Raw genomic sequence first — 15,083 nt, forward strand, 5'->3', positions numbered from 1 at the left:
AGCACAGTATAATTAAATAAGCATACGTGATATAAAATTCCAGTACCTATCATATACAGCTGATTGCCCATGAGAACATATCCAGTCAAATAATATATTATTAATTTAACATAATAATGTAATATACCCAACATGGCATAACATGCCAAGTAATAAGGCAAAGTAGATGTAATATGCCAAAAGATATGCCCGCCAAGATGTCCTGGACGTGCCCTGACAGATATTATAGGTGTGTCTAGCAAGACACACACTCCAAAAATATACTAGTAGGTTAATTGGCTGATATCAAAGTTGACCCTAGTCTTTGTGTCTGTCTGTCTGTGTGTGTGTGTGTGTGTGTGTGTGTGTGTGTATGTTAGGTAACTTAGACTGTAAGCTCCAATGGGGCAGGGACTGATGTGAGTGCGTTCTCTGTACAGCGCTGCGGAATTAGAGGCGCTATATAAAAAAATGATGAAGATGATGATGAGGATAATGGCTATGAAGGCAAAATGCTTTCATTATGCCCAGAACGATGTCCTGGATGTGCCTAGCAAGATGTCCTGTATGTGCCCAGAAAGATGCCATAGATGCGATGTGCCTAGCATACATATATTGTATATTTTCACACTTGCTGGTGCAATATGATGGATTTAACAACTTTCAATTATCATCGATATTACCCTTTCAACTAACTTAAAATGAAAAAATAAAATAAAAACTGTAAACAATTTAAAAATACTTAAAGAAATTGACCATTTCATGGGATAACGTTTTAAATCATTGTGTTTAATCACAGCAATTTATTTTGATAGTATTGAAAACAGAAAGCATCAAATAAGAAAGAAACTTAAAAAGTTACCTTTAGTAGAATTAAAAACATTAAGGCCAGGTATATTAAATTGTAATTACTATGCAAACATCAGAGATACAATACACATAACAGTCAATGTACAAGTACAATATTGAAAACATGCCTCTAAATAATGACATCATACACTTTAATAAATTACAAAGAAAAAATATATGAAAAACTGAAAGCACATTTGACACTTTTTACATTGTACATTTGGTAGTATTTGTCCTAACACTGCATACATCAATGAATGGCACCACCCATATAAAACATGCTGCTATGCAATCCTTGGTTGAGTTTACTCAGTGTATGACAGACCGATGCATATATACATATAGTTTCATTACACCTGGATTTACACTGGTATGTTTAAGTTATTTTAATGTATATTATACTTACATACATATGTAGAAAATACACATAACATCTATATGGGCAAAAAAGGAGCTCCATTATTCACCCACTAGAAGGATACATGTTAAAGGATATACCTCCCTTATTCACTGTTTGGCAGACACAGGGTCTTCTTCTCATGGTATGTGTGCCTGGTTTGGCCATGGCTTCTGCTAGTTGCCATGAATGTGAGTTAGGTGATTCCAATAACAAAAATTTAGGACATACTTCATTTAGTTAAAAAAAAAAAGGTGGAGTCCTCCTTTAACAGTTGATGTGCAGTGATATATATGTATAGTTTTTACAGATTTAATTACCATCCCTTCTGTGCATGCTGGTCATATAAACCCATTGCAGTACTGTGTCTGAGTCTTGGGAGTATATTTACCAAGTGGTGGTCCCAGCAAGCTGCCGATTCTCGGAGGTTTGCCATCATTGTTTAAAACGACAATTTTATTAAAGTCAAAACCCAATGGGCTTTGTCCGTAATAAAATTGCCATTTTAAAAAGTGACGGCAAACCGCTGAGAATCGGCAGCTTGTTGGAACCACCACTTAGTAAATATACCCCTTGGAGTATCTGATTATGTGAATATACTTTCTATACATAGAGTCTGAAGCTACTTTTGTGCAATAAATAAAAACAAAGAAAAAACATGAATTTTATATAGAAGTGAAAAGGAGATTTGCTTGTGCTTCATAAGCCCAAACAGTCAGGACACATTATCTGCACATATATGAAACATGTTTTGATGTATGGCAACAATGGGCCACACTGATTATGCAAACATTTCAGTATTATCTTATATTATGGCTTTTACTAGCCAATAATCCCTCTAGATCAGTCCTCTTAACACTTTGTCACATGATTTATTCTATATAATAAACTACATTGCAAATAAACATTTAATATGGGATTATTTGGAACTAGCACCATGTATAGTATAGTTAAATATATAATGTATACACATATACCATTATGAAATATTGTGATATTGATATCACTATAGCACCAAACTCTATTGCTGTTCAGTAGTACCAAGTAGTCCATGCTCAATTGGTGGGATATATATATATATATATATATATATATATATATATATATATATATATATAATTTATAAACCAAAGACAATGACATCTAGCTTAGTGCCAATTGCAAAATCACACAGAATACTCAAATATGTATGGCTATTACTGGTGCCTTTACAAGAGAAACTGAGATATAAGCGTACATTTTATAGGCAACCTCAAATATCAAGCTTCAGGAATTTTTCCATAAAAAAATTGTCAACGCTAGAAAATGTTCTAAAGATTAGAAACATTTTTTTTAACTAGGTATTCCTAAGTCAGTAAGGCTCATTTTTCTAAGGACAGAATACGAGAATTTAATTATGGCCAAATGCACTACTTTGTCTATTTATATCCTACATAGTTGCATGCCTTCATCTTCTGCCTTCTTCTCCCGCAGCATTCTGTGCGACTGTGGCCCAATGAAAAAGAATAAAAATGTCACTACAAAATCCTGTCCACTATCATTTTCTCAGAAAATACTGCACTTTCCAGCATCATTTATGTCTTAAATAAGTTACAAAATTGTAAGGGGATATCGGGTTTGGTTTTATTTCATGTTACAAATTTGTACATTTTAATGTCTTTATTACATTGGGATTCGTGTTCATAAGAATACTCTTTCCTGGATAAAATGCACCTGTTGGGTACACAACATTTCCCATTGAAAGTAAAGTCCAACTCCAGAATACCAAAAGCACTCCCAAGGCTGTGCAAAAAACAGATAATTTCCAGGGACAAAAGGCTCTTTGGCTGTCTACTAACAGGGATTGCCGCCCTAAATGTGCAGTCACAAAATCTCATTGGCCAAATTTTTCGAGTTTTGTAAATGACACGTAGGACCTGATTTGGAGTTGCAGTGCATAGATATACGTAATCCGTATTGTGCATGCGTACTGGACGTATTTTGAGTGGAGCACATCATCCTTGCATCTAATTGCGCTTGGAAAGGTGTGCCAGGGTTGTGCATGTGTAAGTTGAGTACAGTGAAGCCTGAAGAAACAGGTCAACCATGTCCCTCAGAGATATGTCTGATTTTGTCTTCCTCATATCTTGATGGCACCCCTTTTAGGATGTGTATCCCATATGCATGATTTAATGTCCTGTACTGATGATGATGAAAGACGCATCTTTTGTGATGGATGTATATCTATATTACATCTTAAAATATGTGCAAATCAAAATACAACTGTATTAATAGTACATGTGCTTTCAAACTATTTTTGGGGTCTGATCAATGGATTAGATTGGTGGACACTAGCATGAATCAGAAAACTGGATGTAGTTTTTAACTTATTAATTACCAGTTATCATATCAATTGTAGCTGATAAATGTTATATTGTAGCACAGTCAGATGGTCTAGATATGTACTCATTTAAAACTGTAACATACTACATTGAGGGTTAATAAATATATAAACAATGTATAAACAATTAAACACAAATTATTCAAAACACCACTTTCTAGCTGAAATGTAAAACAGACTTCTTAGATGACCACCTAACCAGTGTATACATAATTTTCACTGTATACATCAAAACTGCAAGAACTACATAGTTACCACACTGTACAGTAAACACCTACTTAAGGTTGGAAACTATAACAGTTATGTACCGGTAGTTCACAATGACTGTGGTTAAGTAACAGCTACAGCCACCCTTACAAGCATTGCACAGTGTAATCTTGTGATGTATGATGTATGGCAGGATGTATGCGACCCCAGACTAAATCAAAATGTCCTAAGAAAGCTACTGGACAATATTAGTTATACTTGTGCTATCAAGAAAACTAAGTAATTAGTTGCAGGGAAAAGTAATACTATACTGTAAGGAGAGGCCGGACATACAACAACCATCTGGTTCCATCTCAGTGGAGGGAGGGCAACATTTGGTTCAGGGGGCAAGTATTGGTAAGTGGTGGATGGCACAGTACGATTACTCTTAGGTCTACATTAGAAAGCTATTATGGGCATGGGAGCAGAAGTAACACCTCATCATGATAATCATGGGTATGAATATGTCTGTTTCTAAAGTATTGCAGAAAAACCTGCAAAGCGATTGCTGGGCCTGAGAGCCCAAGTAAATTAGAGCACATATTCTATTTACTGCTGGTTACATTAACTGAAGGAAATCTTGTTTTTCTTTGTTCTAGACCTTATCTATAAAAAAAAGAATTGCCCTACTCACACTTCTAACCCTCCCCAGTTTTACATTTACATTTTCATCGTACTTTATATCAGATGATAAATAAAAGCTAAAACCACAGTTATAGTCTGTTTTGGAGAAACTCCAGTACTAATATTCATGAACCATTCCAGTGACAATGACTCAATTTCTGTAACGCTGTTCTATTCGCTTGTTGTGTGAGTGATTTATGCATGGCTCTCTCTCTGTTGTTCATGCACTGAATTATAACTCTCTATAGTCATATTGTTCTCTGCAAATCGGACTTGCACAATATTGAACATGAACTAATAATGTCAGTTGTAAATGGCTATGTACATTATGTGCCAAGTTTACTGGCAGATAGACTGGCACTGAATGTCATATGCCATAGCACCACAGTAACATTGATATGTGTACTATATACCTCCACTTCTATGTTTACATTTATAACACGGTTGTGTTATAAAGACAGGGTGCCAAGTTTTAAAAAAAAAAAAGTATTAATTAAAAGTAATTTTCCATTAATTAGATCTTTTTTTATGAAAGGTATTTTCTTTCAACAGTGTACAGTATATTTATTTGGCTGTGCAGCACTGAAATATACAATTTCTTTCTAGAAAAAAATATATTTTCAGATTATACATTTTATGTTCTTTAAAAAAAAATCAAAATAAAAACTGTGTGTCGCGTGAAATGTGGTGGTGTGAATCCAGGCTAGGGGGTATATTTACTAAAAGTCATTTTCAGATTCTAGCTGTCATTCTGTAGAATATATTAAATAAATGACAACTAGAATCTGATTGGTTGCTATAGGAGACATCTCCACTTTTTCAAACCCGCAGTTTAGTAAATCTAGCCCTAGGAGTGTTTTCAAAAACAGAACTCTGTATTTTAGTCTGGTAATAGTGGAAACTAAACAACACATTCAATTTTTAATACTTGTGAAAACAGTAACGAATCACATTTTCTTGTCGAAATTTTGAAGAGGAATAATTTAATTTCAACTATTTTTGCTGGATCATGGCATTGCTGGACAAATCACCACCTGCATTTCAGTGGATAGGATTAAATATCAAAACAAAAAACAGCTGACAGATACTCTTCTGATTGCGAGAGCACTCAGCTGGGCCAGCTCAAGCATGCTGTTCCGAGCATTGCAAGATGAAGGGGCCTACACATACTTGTACTGTATCAGTAAGAGTCAGGTACATGGCAGTTGCATTTAATAATTGTGCAGCATATTATTATTACATTTTATTTATAAAGAATATCAAAGGTAGATTTCAAATGATATATTTAATCTTAAAGCAACCTATTTACTGCATAGTTCAAAATGTGTAGAATAATCCTTTTTTACAGGAACAGTGTGGGGCTGGCCGACCTGGACAACGGAGAAATACTCAGTCGGGACCAGTGCCTGAAGCCCCAACCCCCTGCCTTTCCTGGTGGGCCCTTCATACCCCATTTTGACACTGTAAAGGAATGTACTTAGACAGAAAATTGTAACAAAACCAAATATAGTAATAATAGTACATGTGCTTTCAAACTATTTATGGGGTCTGATCAATGGATTAGATTGGTGGACACTAGCATGAATCAGAAAACTGGATGTAGTTTTTAGCTTATCAATTACCAATTATCATATCAATTGTAGTTGATAAATGTTATATTGTAGCACAGTCAGATGATGTAGATATGTACTCATTTAAAACTGTAACATACTACATTGAGGATTAATAAATATATAAACAATGTATAAACAATGTATAAACAATTAAACACAAATTCTTCAAAACACCACTTTCTAGCTGACATGTGAAACAGACTTCTTAGATGACCACCTAACCAGTGTATACATAATTTTCACTGTATACAGCAAAACTGCAAGAACTACATAGTTACCACACTGTACAGTAAACACCTACTTAAGGTTGGAAACTATAACAGTTCTGTACCGGTAGTTCACAATGACTGCGGTTAAGTAACAGTTACAGCCACCCTTACAAGCATTGCACAGTGTAATCTTGTGATGCATGTCAGCAATATAAACATTTATTTAAGTAGGAGACACTGAGTAAAATTTGACATTTGTAATACCAAAGTAATACTTTCAGGTTTCCAAAAGACCTAGTTCATATGACAATTATTGGTTTGATGATGGCTGATGAATTATCTAATTGTTGTAAATATGATACTAGCTGTGTTGTCACAGCATATGCCATACAAATAGTTCAGTGTTTGGTAGCAATAACATGCTTGTTTTTGTAATGGTTAACAATATCCATCTACAGTAAACCAACCACATTCAGAGCAATGACTTGCACACTTTTTCAGTAATAAAGAGAGGCCGATATGAAAATTACACAACCATTTTTAAAACACAAGCCTATGAAAAAAATAAAAAAGGTGTCAAAATGGCCTTTTCATAAGGCAACATGTTACCACTCTACCATGTCAAAGTGCTGTGTTACTATCATTGCAACATCAGAACTTTGCTTGTTTCAGCTTATCGATATGATAGCAAAGCTTCAGGGCTGGCCCCAGTTTTAGTCCCAAATACTTCATAACCATGTCACTCCTCAGAAGAAGCAAGGCATTGCCATCAATTTCCTATTGAGAAGAAAGAGATAAGTTATGTATTTAATTGTTGGCCAAATGTTTATTACATGCATGCATTTGATGATACTTTAATACTCATGACCGCACAACTCCTTTGCATTGACCCCATTTGTTGTATGATCAGTCTTGATACTTAATAAAAAATGACAAGCAATAAATATGTGTCTACTTACAACCTTTTAAAGAATTCTTTACTATAGAAATGAGAGACAGTGATTTATTCATCCTGTAGATCCTTTAACGCCTTTATATTTAAAAGTTTAAGGCAGTATTTTCAGACATGTTCTTTTTAGTAGTCCAAATAACATGAGAATTCTGTTAACAAAGCCACATCCTGAAGGCAATCAATATTGATTTGAGCCAGCAACATTTAGTTGGCTCTGCCTCCCTAAATGTAGAACATTGCTCATCTTTCTCATCACTAAAAGGAGTAATCAATAGAATGTAGAGAAAGGTCGATGATCACAGTTAAGTAGTGAAATATACAGAGCACTGGCTCTAGAGGATTAATTTCTCTGCTACTTTGAAGTGTTCGCTGCAGAAACAGTTTATTCAATAAAATAAAAAAAGTACAAGAGATTTTGAATTGACTTTCAAGGAAATAATTAAGAAAAATTCCCTAAAAAAAGACCTTAATACCTGGGATTATCATTTTCTATCCTGGATAGGCAGAGTCGTGGCGGTGAAAATTAATTTGCTTCCTATGTTACTCTACTCAACGCTCCAGGGAGAGGCCCTTCCTCCACCCTTATAGTCATCCAGAACTGAATTTTCCACTTTATATGGTCAAGTTAAAAAACAAGAGTTATACAGAAAACACTATTCAGAAACCTATAAAATGTAGGCTTTGGTCTCCCCTGTCTCCAGCTGTTACCTAGCTGCCCATCACATCCAAGCAGAGCCGTAACTAGGGTGGTGCGGGCGGTGCTGTCGCCCAGGGCGCAAGCCCGAGGGGGGCGCAGCAGCCGCCCGCTACCTTCCCCTCTGGCACAGAGTAAAAAAAAAAAGAAAACATTTTTTAAAAAAAATAAAAAAAATTGTGTCCCCTCCCCCGACTCGCGGCACCCCCCCTCCCCCGCGACTCGTGCGGGGGGGGGGGGGGTGCCGCGAGTCGGGGGAGTGGGGGGTCGGATGCCGCGAGAGGGGGGAGGGGCTAGTGTGGTGGCTGGCTGACGTGTACTCGCAATGTGTTGAGTGCAGCGCAGAGTGAATTCCTGCAGGCTGATGAGGTGAGTGTTTTTGATTGTCTTTATTTTTAGAGTCTTTATTCTGTTCGGGGGATAGGGACAGGTACTGGAGGGGGAGGAATAAGTAAAGAAGACTTCACAGCGGGGAATAAGTGAACATGTGTACAGGGGGGGGGGGGGTGTAGCTTCTTTTAGTTATCTCCAACCTCTGGGCTCTCTGCAATGGGCACAAACCTATCCAGAGATCAACTTTGTATTGTATTGCATGGCAAAAAAATAAATAACTAAAAACACGCAAGAGAAGACAGAAGTATCAAACAAGATATTTAGCAAATGTTGCTTAGATATACAGTCCAATGAGTTAACATTTAAATCCACTTTCCATCAAACAATTTACTGAAACATCAGCTATCGTAAAAATTTGTGCTCTACATTTCAAATAAAATGGATGCAGAGTTATTTTACTTCAAGGCAATAGCAAGACATTTGTGAGTGAACATGGCTGCTGTGGGGGGAGGGGCTGAGTGAGTGAACATGGGGGGGGGCTGAGTGAGTGAACATGGCTGTGGGGGGGGGCTGAGTGAGTGAACATTGCTGTGGGGGGGGGGCTGAGTGAGTGAACATGGCTGCTGGGGGGGGCTGAGTGAGTGAAGATGGCTGCTGGGGGGGAGGGGGCTGAGTGAGTGAACATGGCTGCTGGGGGGGGGGGGCTGAGTGAGTGAACATAGCTGCTGGGGGGGGCTGAGTGAGTGAACATGGCTGCTGTGAGGGGGAGCTGAGTGAGTGAACATGGCGGCTGGGGGGGGGCTGAGTGAGTGACCATGGCTGCAGGGGGGGGGGGGGGAGTGAAAGTTTGTTAATATAGTGTGTGTGGCTGCAGTATTTTAATTAGGCGTGTGAGGGAAAGGAGGATCTTAATATAGTGTGGAAGGTGGGCTATTTAATGGTGGAGTGAAGGTGGGGGCTAATTATTTAAGGTGAGGTGACAGAATATTTAATTTAATGCTGGGGTGGTTTGGGGCTATTATTTGAACATGGGGCTGATTTTGGAGAGGAGGGCTATTTATTAAATGTGAATATGAATTATTCATTGCCGGGGATGGTTGTGGAAAATGGTTATATTTATTAAATGTAAATGCTATTTATTGCTGGGACTGTTTGGAGGGAGGGAAATAAGTTTTGATTAAATGGGTATACTGTCAATTTAATGTTGGGGCTGGTAGGAGGGAAATAGGTCTTCTTATTAAATGTGAATATTATTGTTGGGAATGGGGGGAGGCCTAATTATAAAGCGTGAGTGCTATTGATTTAACAACGGGGCTGGTTGGAGTTTTCTAAATCTCATGTACCCATTTTTTTCAAAATAGGGATCCACAGGATCAAGACAAGAAGGAACGGAGCTAAAGAAACCAGCTGCTACATGTGATGAAAGTGACCAAGACAGGTAGGAGAGAGCAGGACAGTCTGACAACTGTCCTGAATCTGATGGGACAGCCCTGAATTTGGGTGGCTGTCTCGCTTATTCAGGATTTGGTCCGACTAAAAGGACAGTTGGGAGGTATGTCCCCGCTTCACCACGTACTGCTTGTGCAGGCAGAGCTGTGTGCAACTAACAGTAGTGCACACTGTATTGCCTGTTTATTTGTGTAAAATGATAACCATGCTACATCATAGGAGCCCCCCTGCCTTAAGTGCCCCGGGCCCCCCAAAGCCTTAATCCAGCTCTGTATGTGAGGGGCCACTGTGTGTGTATTATGTGTATGTGAGGGGCCACTGTGTGTGTGAAGGGGGAGGCCCAAACCAATATCTTCCCTAGGGCCCCATGAGGTGTAAATCTGGCTCTGATAGATATATATATCATGCATTTGCAAATATGTGTAACAGAATTCTTTCAGTAAAGTTCTAGCCACACCCCCACATTAGGTTGGCCACACCCACTTGGCAAATGTCCCTCCCACTTCGAAGGGGGGCGCCGGTGCCCTGTCTCGCCCAGGGCACCGAAATGTCTAGTTACGGCACTGCATCCAAGCAGTTCTAAAACATGCCAACCCACTAACAAAGATATGGGTCAATGATGAAACTCACTTAATGAATATGCTATCCCTCACGCCTTGTTCTAGATCGACTCGAAGGTTCTGCCCCCATCCTTGCAACTGCCCCTCACCTTAAAATTTTCATTCTCTATATGGATATAGTGCACTCGCTACTTTAAACTCAGTGAGAATGGTACACTTGTGGAATTTTACAACCTTTCTTCCAGGTCTTGATCCCAGAGCATTCGCGGACTGGACCAAATATAACATAAATTCCTCCCGCATATAGTTCCTTCGGGTGGCTTCCCAGAGTTCTCTGAGCTCCATGATCGCTTTAACCTTTCTCCTGACTCTTTTTACCAATACCTACATCTTTACAATAGCAAGATCAAACCACAATTTCCCTATCAACCCTCCCTTCTAGAGACATTTTGTATCCACAGATCCCAATCTAGAGGCCTCATCTCAACTTTTTCTCGCTGCTGCTCCAATACAACAAAGAGCCTCACAAGGTTTGGTGGGAAGAGGACATGAGAGAGACTCTCGAAAATGGAGGAGTGATCTCGCATTAGAGAGGCGGTCCCCAAAGCCTCAATTTGCACCCGGATCAAGGAAACCTCTTATAAACTTTGCTTAGCTGGTACTTGGTCCCCATCAGACTAAAAGCATTATATCCGAATATGTCAGATCTTTGCTGGTGGAATTGCAACACCTGGGGTACTCGGTCTCATATAATGTGGAGCCGTCCCAAGATTGTGATATTTTGTGGAGAGGTTAAGGATCACCCAGATACAAGTCCCATGTACACCCCCAGAAGTCCCAAAACAGATATGAAAACTAGCTGAGCATATACTTACTGCAAACAGATGACTGACCTCCCCAAACTGGAAAAAGTCTGACCCCTCACAATCCCTGCTCTTATCAATGTTTAGCAGATCTACAAACTAGAACACATCACAAGTATGATTCATCAATTCTTATCAGTATGGAACATCTGGACTGAATACTTTGATTCATGAGGGCCCCACACCCTGAACTATCAGTATATCAGTAGCCTGAGAACCTCTTATGCTCTGTCCTGTTTATCCCTATACTAACAACCTCAGATTTCCCTTCCCTGAACCCAGAAAATTCACCTTACCTATACTCCATAACGTAGAACCTTTGTTACACTTGTTATGATATATAATAATAGTCTATTATGAGATTTGTTTTATTTAACGCTGATATTCTCTTAACTTGTGTGTTGTTCTATTGATCCCCTTTCTCCCCTTCATTGCTCTGTTCCTTCCCCTTTGTTATATTGTATAAAAATTTAATAAAATATTGTTTTTTTAAAAAAAATAATGTAACAGTACATTTTGCTGCAGCAAAATTTGAACTTCAAATTTATTTTAACTGATAAAACTGGGTAGAATAATTAAAGAGAAATCCAGAAAGAAAAATAAGTTATTCTGAAATCAAATACATTTTGTATTGCTGTTCTTGCTCATTAAAACAAGGGTACTCCTAAATCTGAGACATCAATCATTCTAAAGTTAGTGCTGGGTAATTCTAAGTAAGTGTTCTACCATTATTAATGATAAGTTGAACACTGGGTACCACCATTGTATTGCACAATTCACTTACGTGTTTTCTGAAAAGGTCAACATGGGGGCCCAACGATTGTGGATCAGCATCTTTCACAAACCAGACTACATCTTCCACACTCCAGTTGGATGGATCCTTGCTAGTCGGTCTAACTGTCTCCTGGTTTTCTGGAGAAGGGCTTGAGGCTGTAATGAGGAAAAGGCATTTGCTTTCATCTACATTTGCCACAACTACAGTCATTTAACACCAATGCAGAAATGTTTCATTCAGAATGGAACACCCTTTTAATGTTTACCTTCTTAAGATTTGATCACATTTAAACAATACTATTGTGTTGGGATAGGCTTCATGTCATACTTTGGGGTAAATTTATCAAGCTGCTGGTTTGAAAAAGTGGAGATGTTGCTTATAGCATCCAATCAGATTCTAGCTGTCATTTTGTAGAATATACTAAATAAATGATAACTAGAATCTAATTGGCTGCTATAGGCAACATCTCCACTTTTTCAAACCAGCAGTTTGATAATTTTACCCCCTTATGCTGTTTTTAGAAGGCACATTTTAACACAACTATGCTTCCTAGTTGCCCTACTGCTCCCAGTTCATGCTGAGAATAAGTCATTCAGTTACTAAATGTGACAGTAGAAAATCATTGTGTATTACTCCCAGTTTCCTGTTCTGGATTTTAGGCATCATATACAAAATCAAAGGATAATGTTACCCAAAATGCATATGTGGTTGACAGAAGAGGGACACTGACAACATGGCTGACTGTTTGAAACAGACCAGTAGTAGGATCAAGGACTGTTGGATATTTTGCACTGGAACTGAAACCCCGGGCTTGGGCTTCAAGAAACTTTATTAAACCCCCCAGAAAAAAATGCTTTATTTGAATAATAAAACTGCAGTTTTCACAGGATTTATGGCTTATCTCCCTTTGATAAATAGACCCCTGAATTCTATTGCATTCGAAAACATATACTGTATGTAAAAAACAGGAGGTTAAAGTACATGAGGTGTAAAATTGTTTCTGAGTTACTATTAGTCTGTTCAGATATACCAAGAACAATGCTCTTACATGGTCTATTTCAAAGGAGGTCTGGTGTGGAAAAAATTGCTTCCCCATGGTGGAAACCTTACCTTTAGTTCTGAAATCTAAGGGGCAAAAAGCAATGATGCTCTGTAACCTATAACAACTTGTAGAACCATGTTATTAAATAAACACCAAATGAACATATTTCCTGCTCTTGAATACATCCCTAATGACTGTGCAACAGTCATTGCCAACAATAATGCAATTATTGTTGGCAACCTCAACTGAAAATAAATGGCAGGCGATATCAGAAGCCTTCAAATATTACTCAGTCAATCACATCCTATGGACATGGAAAGGAAGTTACGACATATCAAAACATTATGATAAGTGTAGTAGAAAGTTTAAGCTCTGCTATTTTTCTATGCACCTTCATATGTGCAAAAAATACGAATTAGTTTCAGTAAAATATACATTTTATTACCACTTCTGTTTCCGTCATGGTAACTTCCGCTTCGAGTGGGACTTGATGTTTGGCGCCTTAGGCCTGCCGATGACTGGCCTCCTGAAGACATCTGACTGGTGCGATGGTTGCATGAAGAGGAGGAACCTCCTCCCAGACGTCCTTCCCCAGTGTTCTGTCTCATGGGGTAAAGGGAACCCATATAGTTGTAGGCAGAATCAGAGGGATCAACACTGTACCGCTTTGTATTCACAGGATCAACCAGGTAATCTTCTGGAATGACAGTTTCTGCTGAGAAAAAGGCAATTGCATAAACACTTAAATAGTCAAATAAATATTAATGCTAAGCAATGCAGTGACCCATTTCAGCGACTGTCTGGATGTTAGCATTTGAAAACCTAAATAAATAACAATGTATTTTTTATCATTTCCACTTTTGCTCCACCTTAGAGCTTACTTGCATCTCTGTCTGTGAGGTCTTCTTTCCACATTTGTGTCTGCCAGTTAAATACACAGTCCTCTTTCCTTTACCATGATCTCTGTAACCTCCGCTAGCCTTTCTTTTCAAGCTTCGGGTGATCACATTGACAGGTAAAAGGCCTCCTACTCTGGACAATACTTTGCCCAGTGATTGCTGACAACTTCAGCAGCTCCACTTTGGGTGATGACTACTGAGTTATTCATTGACCTCAAATAGGGATGATCCCACCCATCCTCTATTCTACTTATTCCTTATAACAGTATAACAATCATAGTCGATGAGGAAAGCTGGCAGTCATGCCATCATGGCTGTATTCTGCCCTTGTATTTGGGTGAAAAGGGCCCTGTGTGTGTTATAAATACATGCTCACATATAGAATACTATTAAAAGAAGATGGGTGGCTGATCTTTGTTACATATAAAGGTTTGTATTACACATTCATTTATTTTGTTACTGTTTTTATTATTATATATGATAATGATCTTTGAACGGGGATAGAAGCCAGTTTAAGTCATAGGATATGATAGCATCATTTTGAAGGATCCATTTGGACCAATCATGTTCTATCTGAACAAAGCCCACAGAGACCTGCACTTGGCAGCAAGTAAAGGAGATGTACACACTGCAGAGAGGACAGTATGGAGATTCAAACTACAGCACTCAAGCCACGGAGAATTCTATTGTATTGCAAAAAATGCACAACAAATTTACCATGGTGCCGGTCTGAGACACACTCACCTCCTAGATCCATGCAGCATCAACACAAAAACTCAAGGAGCTCACACAAGTTATGTCATTGACAGGATTCCCTAAGGAGTGTTCACTATTCAGGAAAGTGTGACAGCATGATGCTTTGGGGACAGAGGCACTTTCCTCAGTGGTCCCTAGGAAGGGACCATGTCCCAGAAATATATGCTACAAAACCACCCTCTCTACGGGGTACGACACCGGAGGTCCCTGCATTTCAATAGTAGAAATTTATTTTATAAATATCTTTTCATAAACATGGATAATTTTGGAGGCATAGTGCAAACACTTCTCCTTTTGTGAATCAATTTTTGCCAATTGCTCCAGTCTCCAAAATGTGCCGGGTCATGAGGGGAGGTGGTCCAACATGGCAGATCACGCTGTACAATACTTAGAGAAGGCTAGTCACAATTTTTATGGTTTGTAAATTAACTTTGTACGTTTCTTATAAATCAATAATATACTC

At 38.4% G+C, this 15,083-nt stretch overlaps 1 protein-coding gene across 4 annotated transcripts in view; it reads right to left on the reverse strand.

The window, feature by feature from the left end:
- Positions 1-4,482: 4,482 nt before the first annotated feature.
- The window catches only part of SCML4 (Scm polycomb group protein like 4), an 81,792-nt gene continuing 71,191 nt past the window's right edge, over positions 4,483-15,083 (reverse strand). For 3 of the 4 annotated variants that reach the window (XM_075202874.1, XM_075202877.1, XM_075202876.1), the window contains 3 exons: positions 13,411-13,680; positions 11,933-12,078; positions 4,483-7,074 (listed from right to left, as the gene is read on the reverse strand). In XM_075202874.1, the coding sequence (XP_075058975.1) occupies positions 6,949-7,074; positions 11,933-12,078; positions 13,411-13,680 (542 nt within the window). In that variant the 3' untranslated portion in view covers positions 4,483-6,948. The remainder of the gene's footprint in view (positions 7,075-11,932; positions 12,079-13,410; positions 13,681-15,083) is intronic. The other variant, XM_075202875.1, reaches the window with a different exon arrangement.

This window comes from Mixophyes fleayi, chromosome 3, assembly GCF_038048845.1.
Source record: "Mixophyes fleayi isolate aMixFle1 chromosome 3, aMixFle1.hap1, whole genome shotgun sequence".
Classification (NCBI taxonomy): Eukaryota; Metazoa; Chordata; class Amphibia; order Anura; family Limnodynastidae; genus Mixophyes; species Mixophyes fleayi.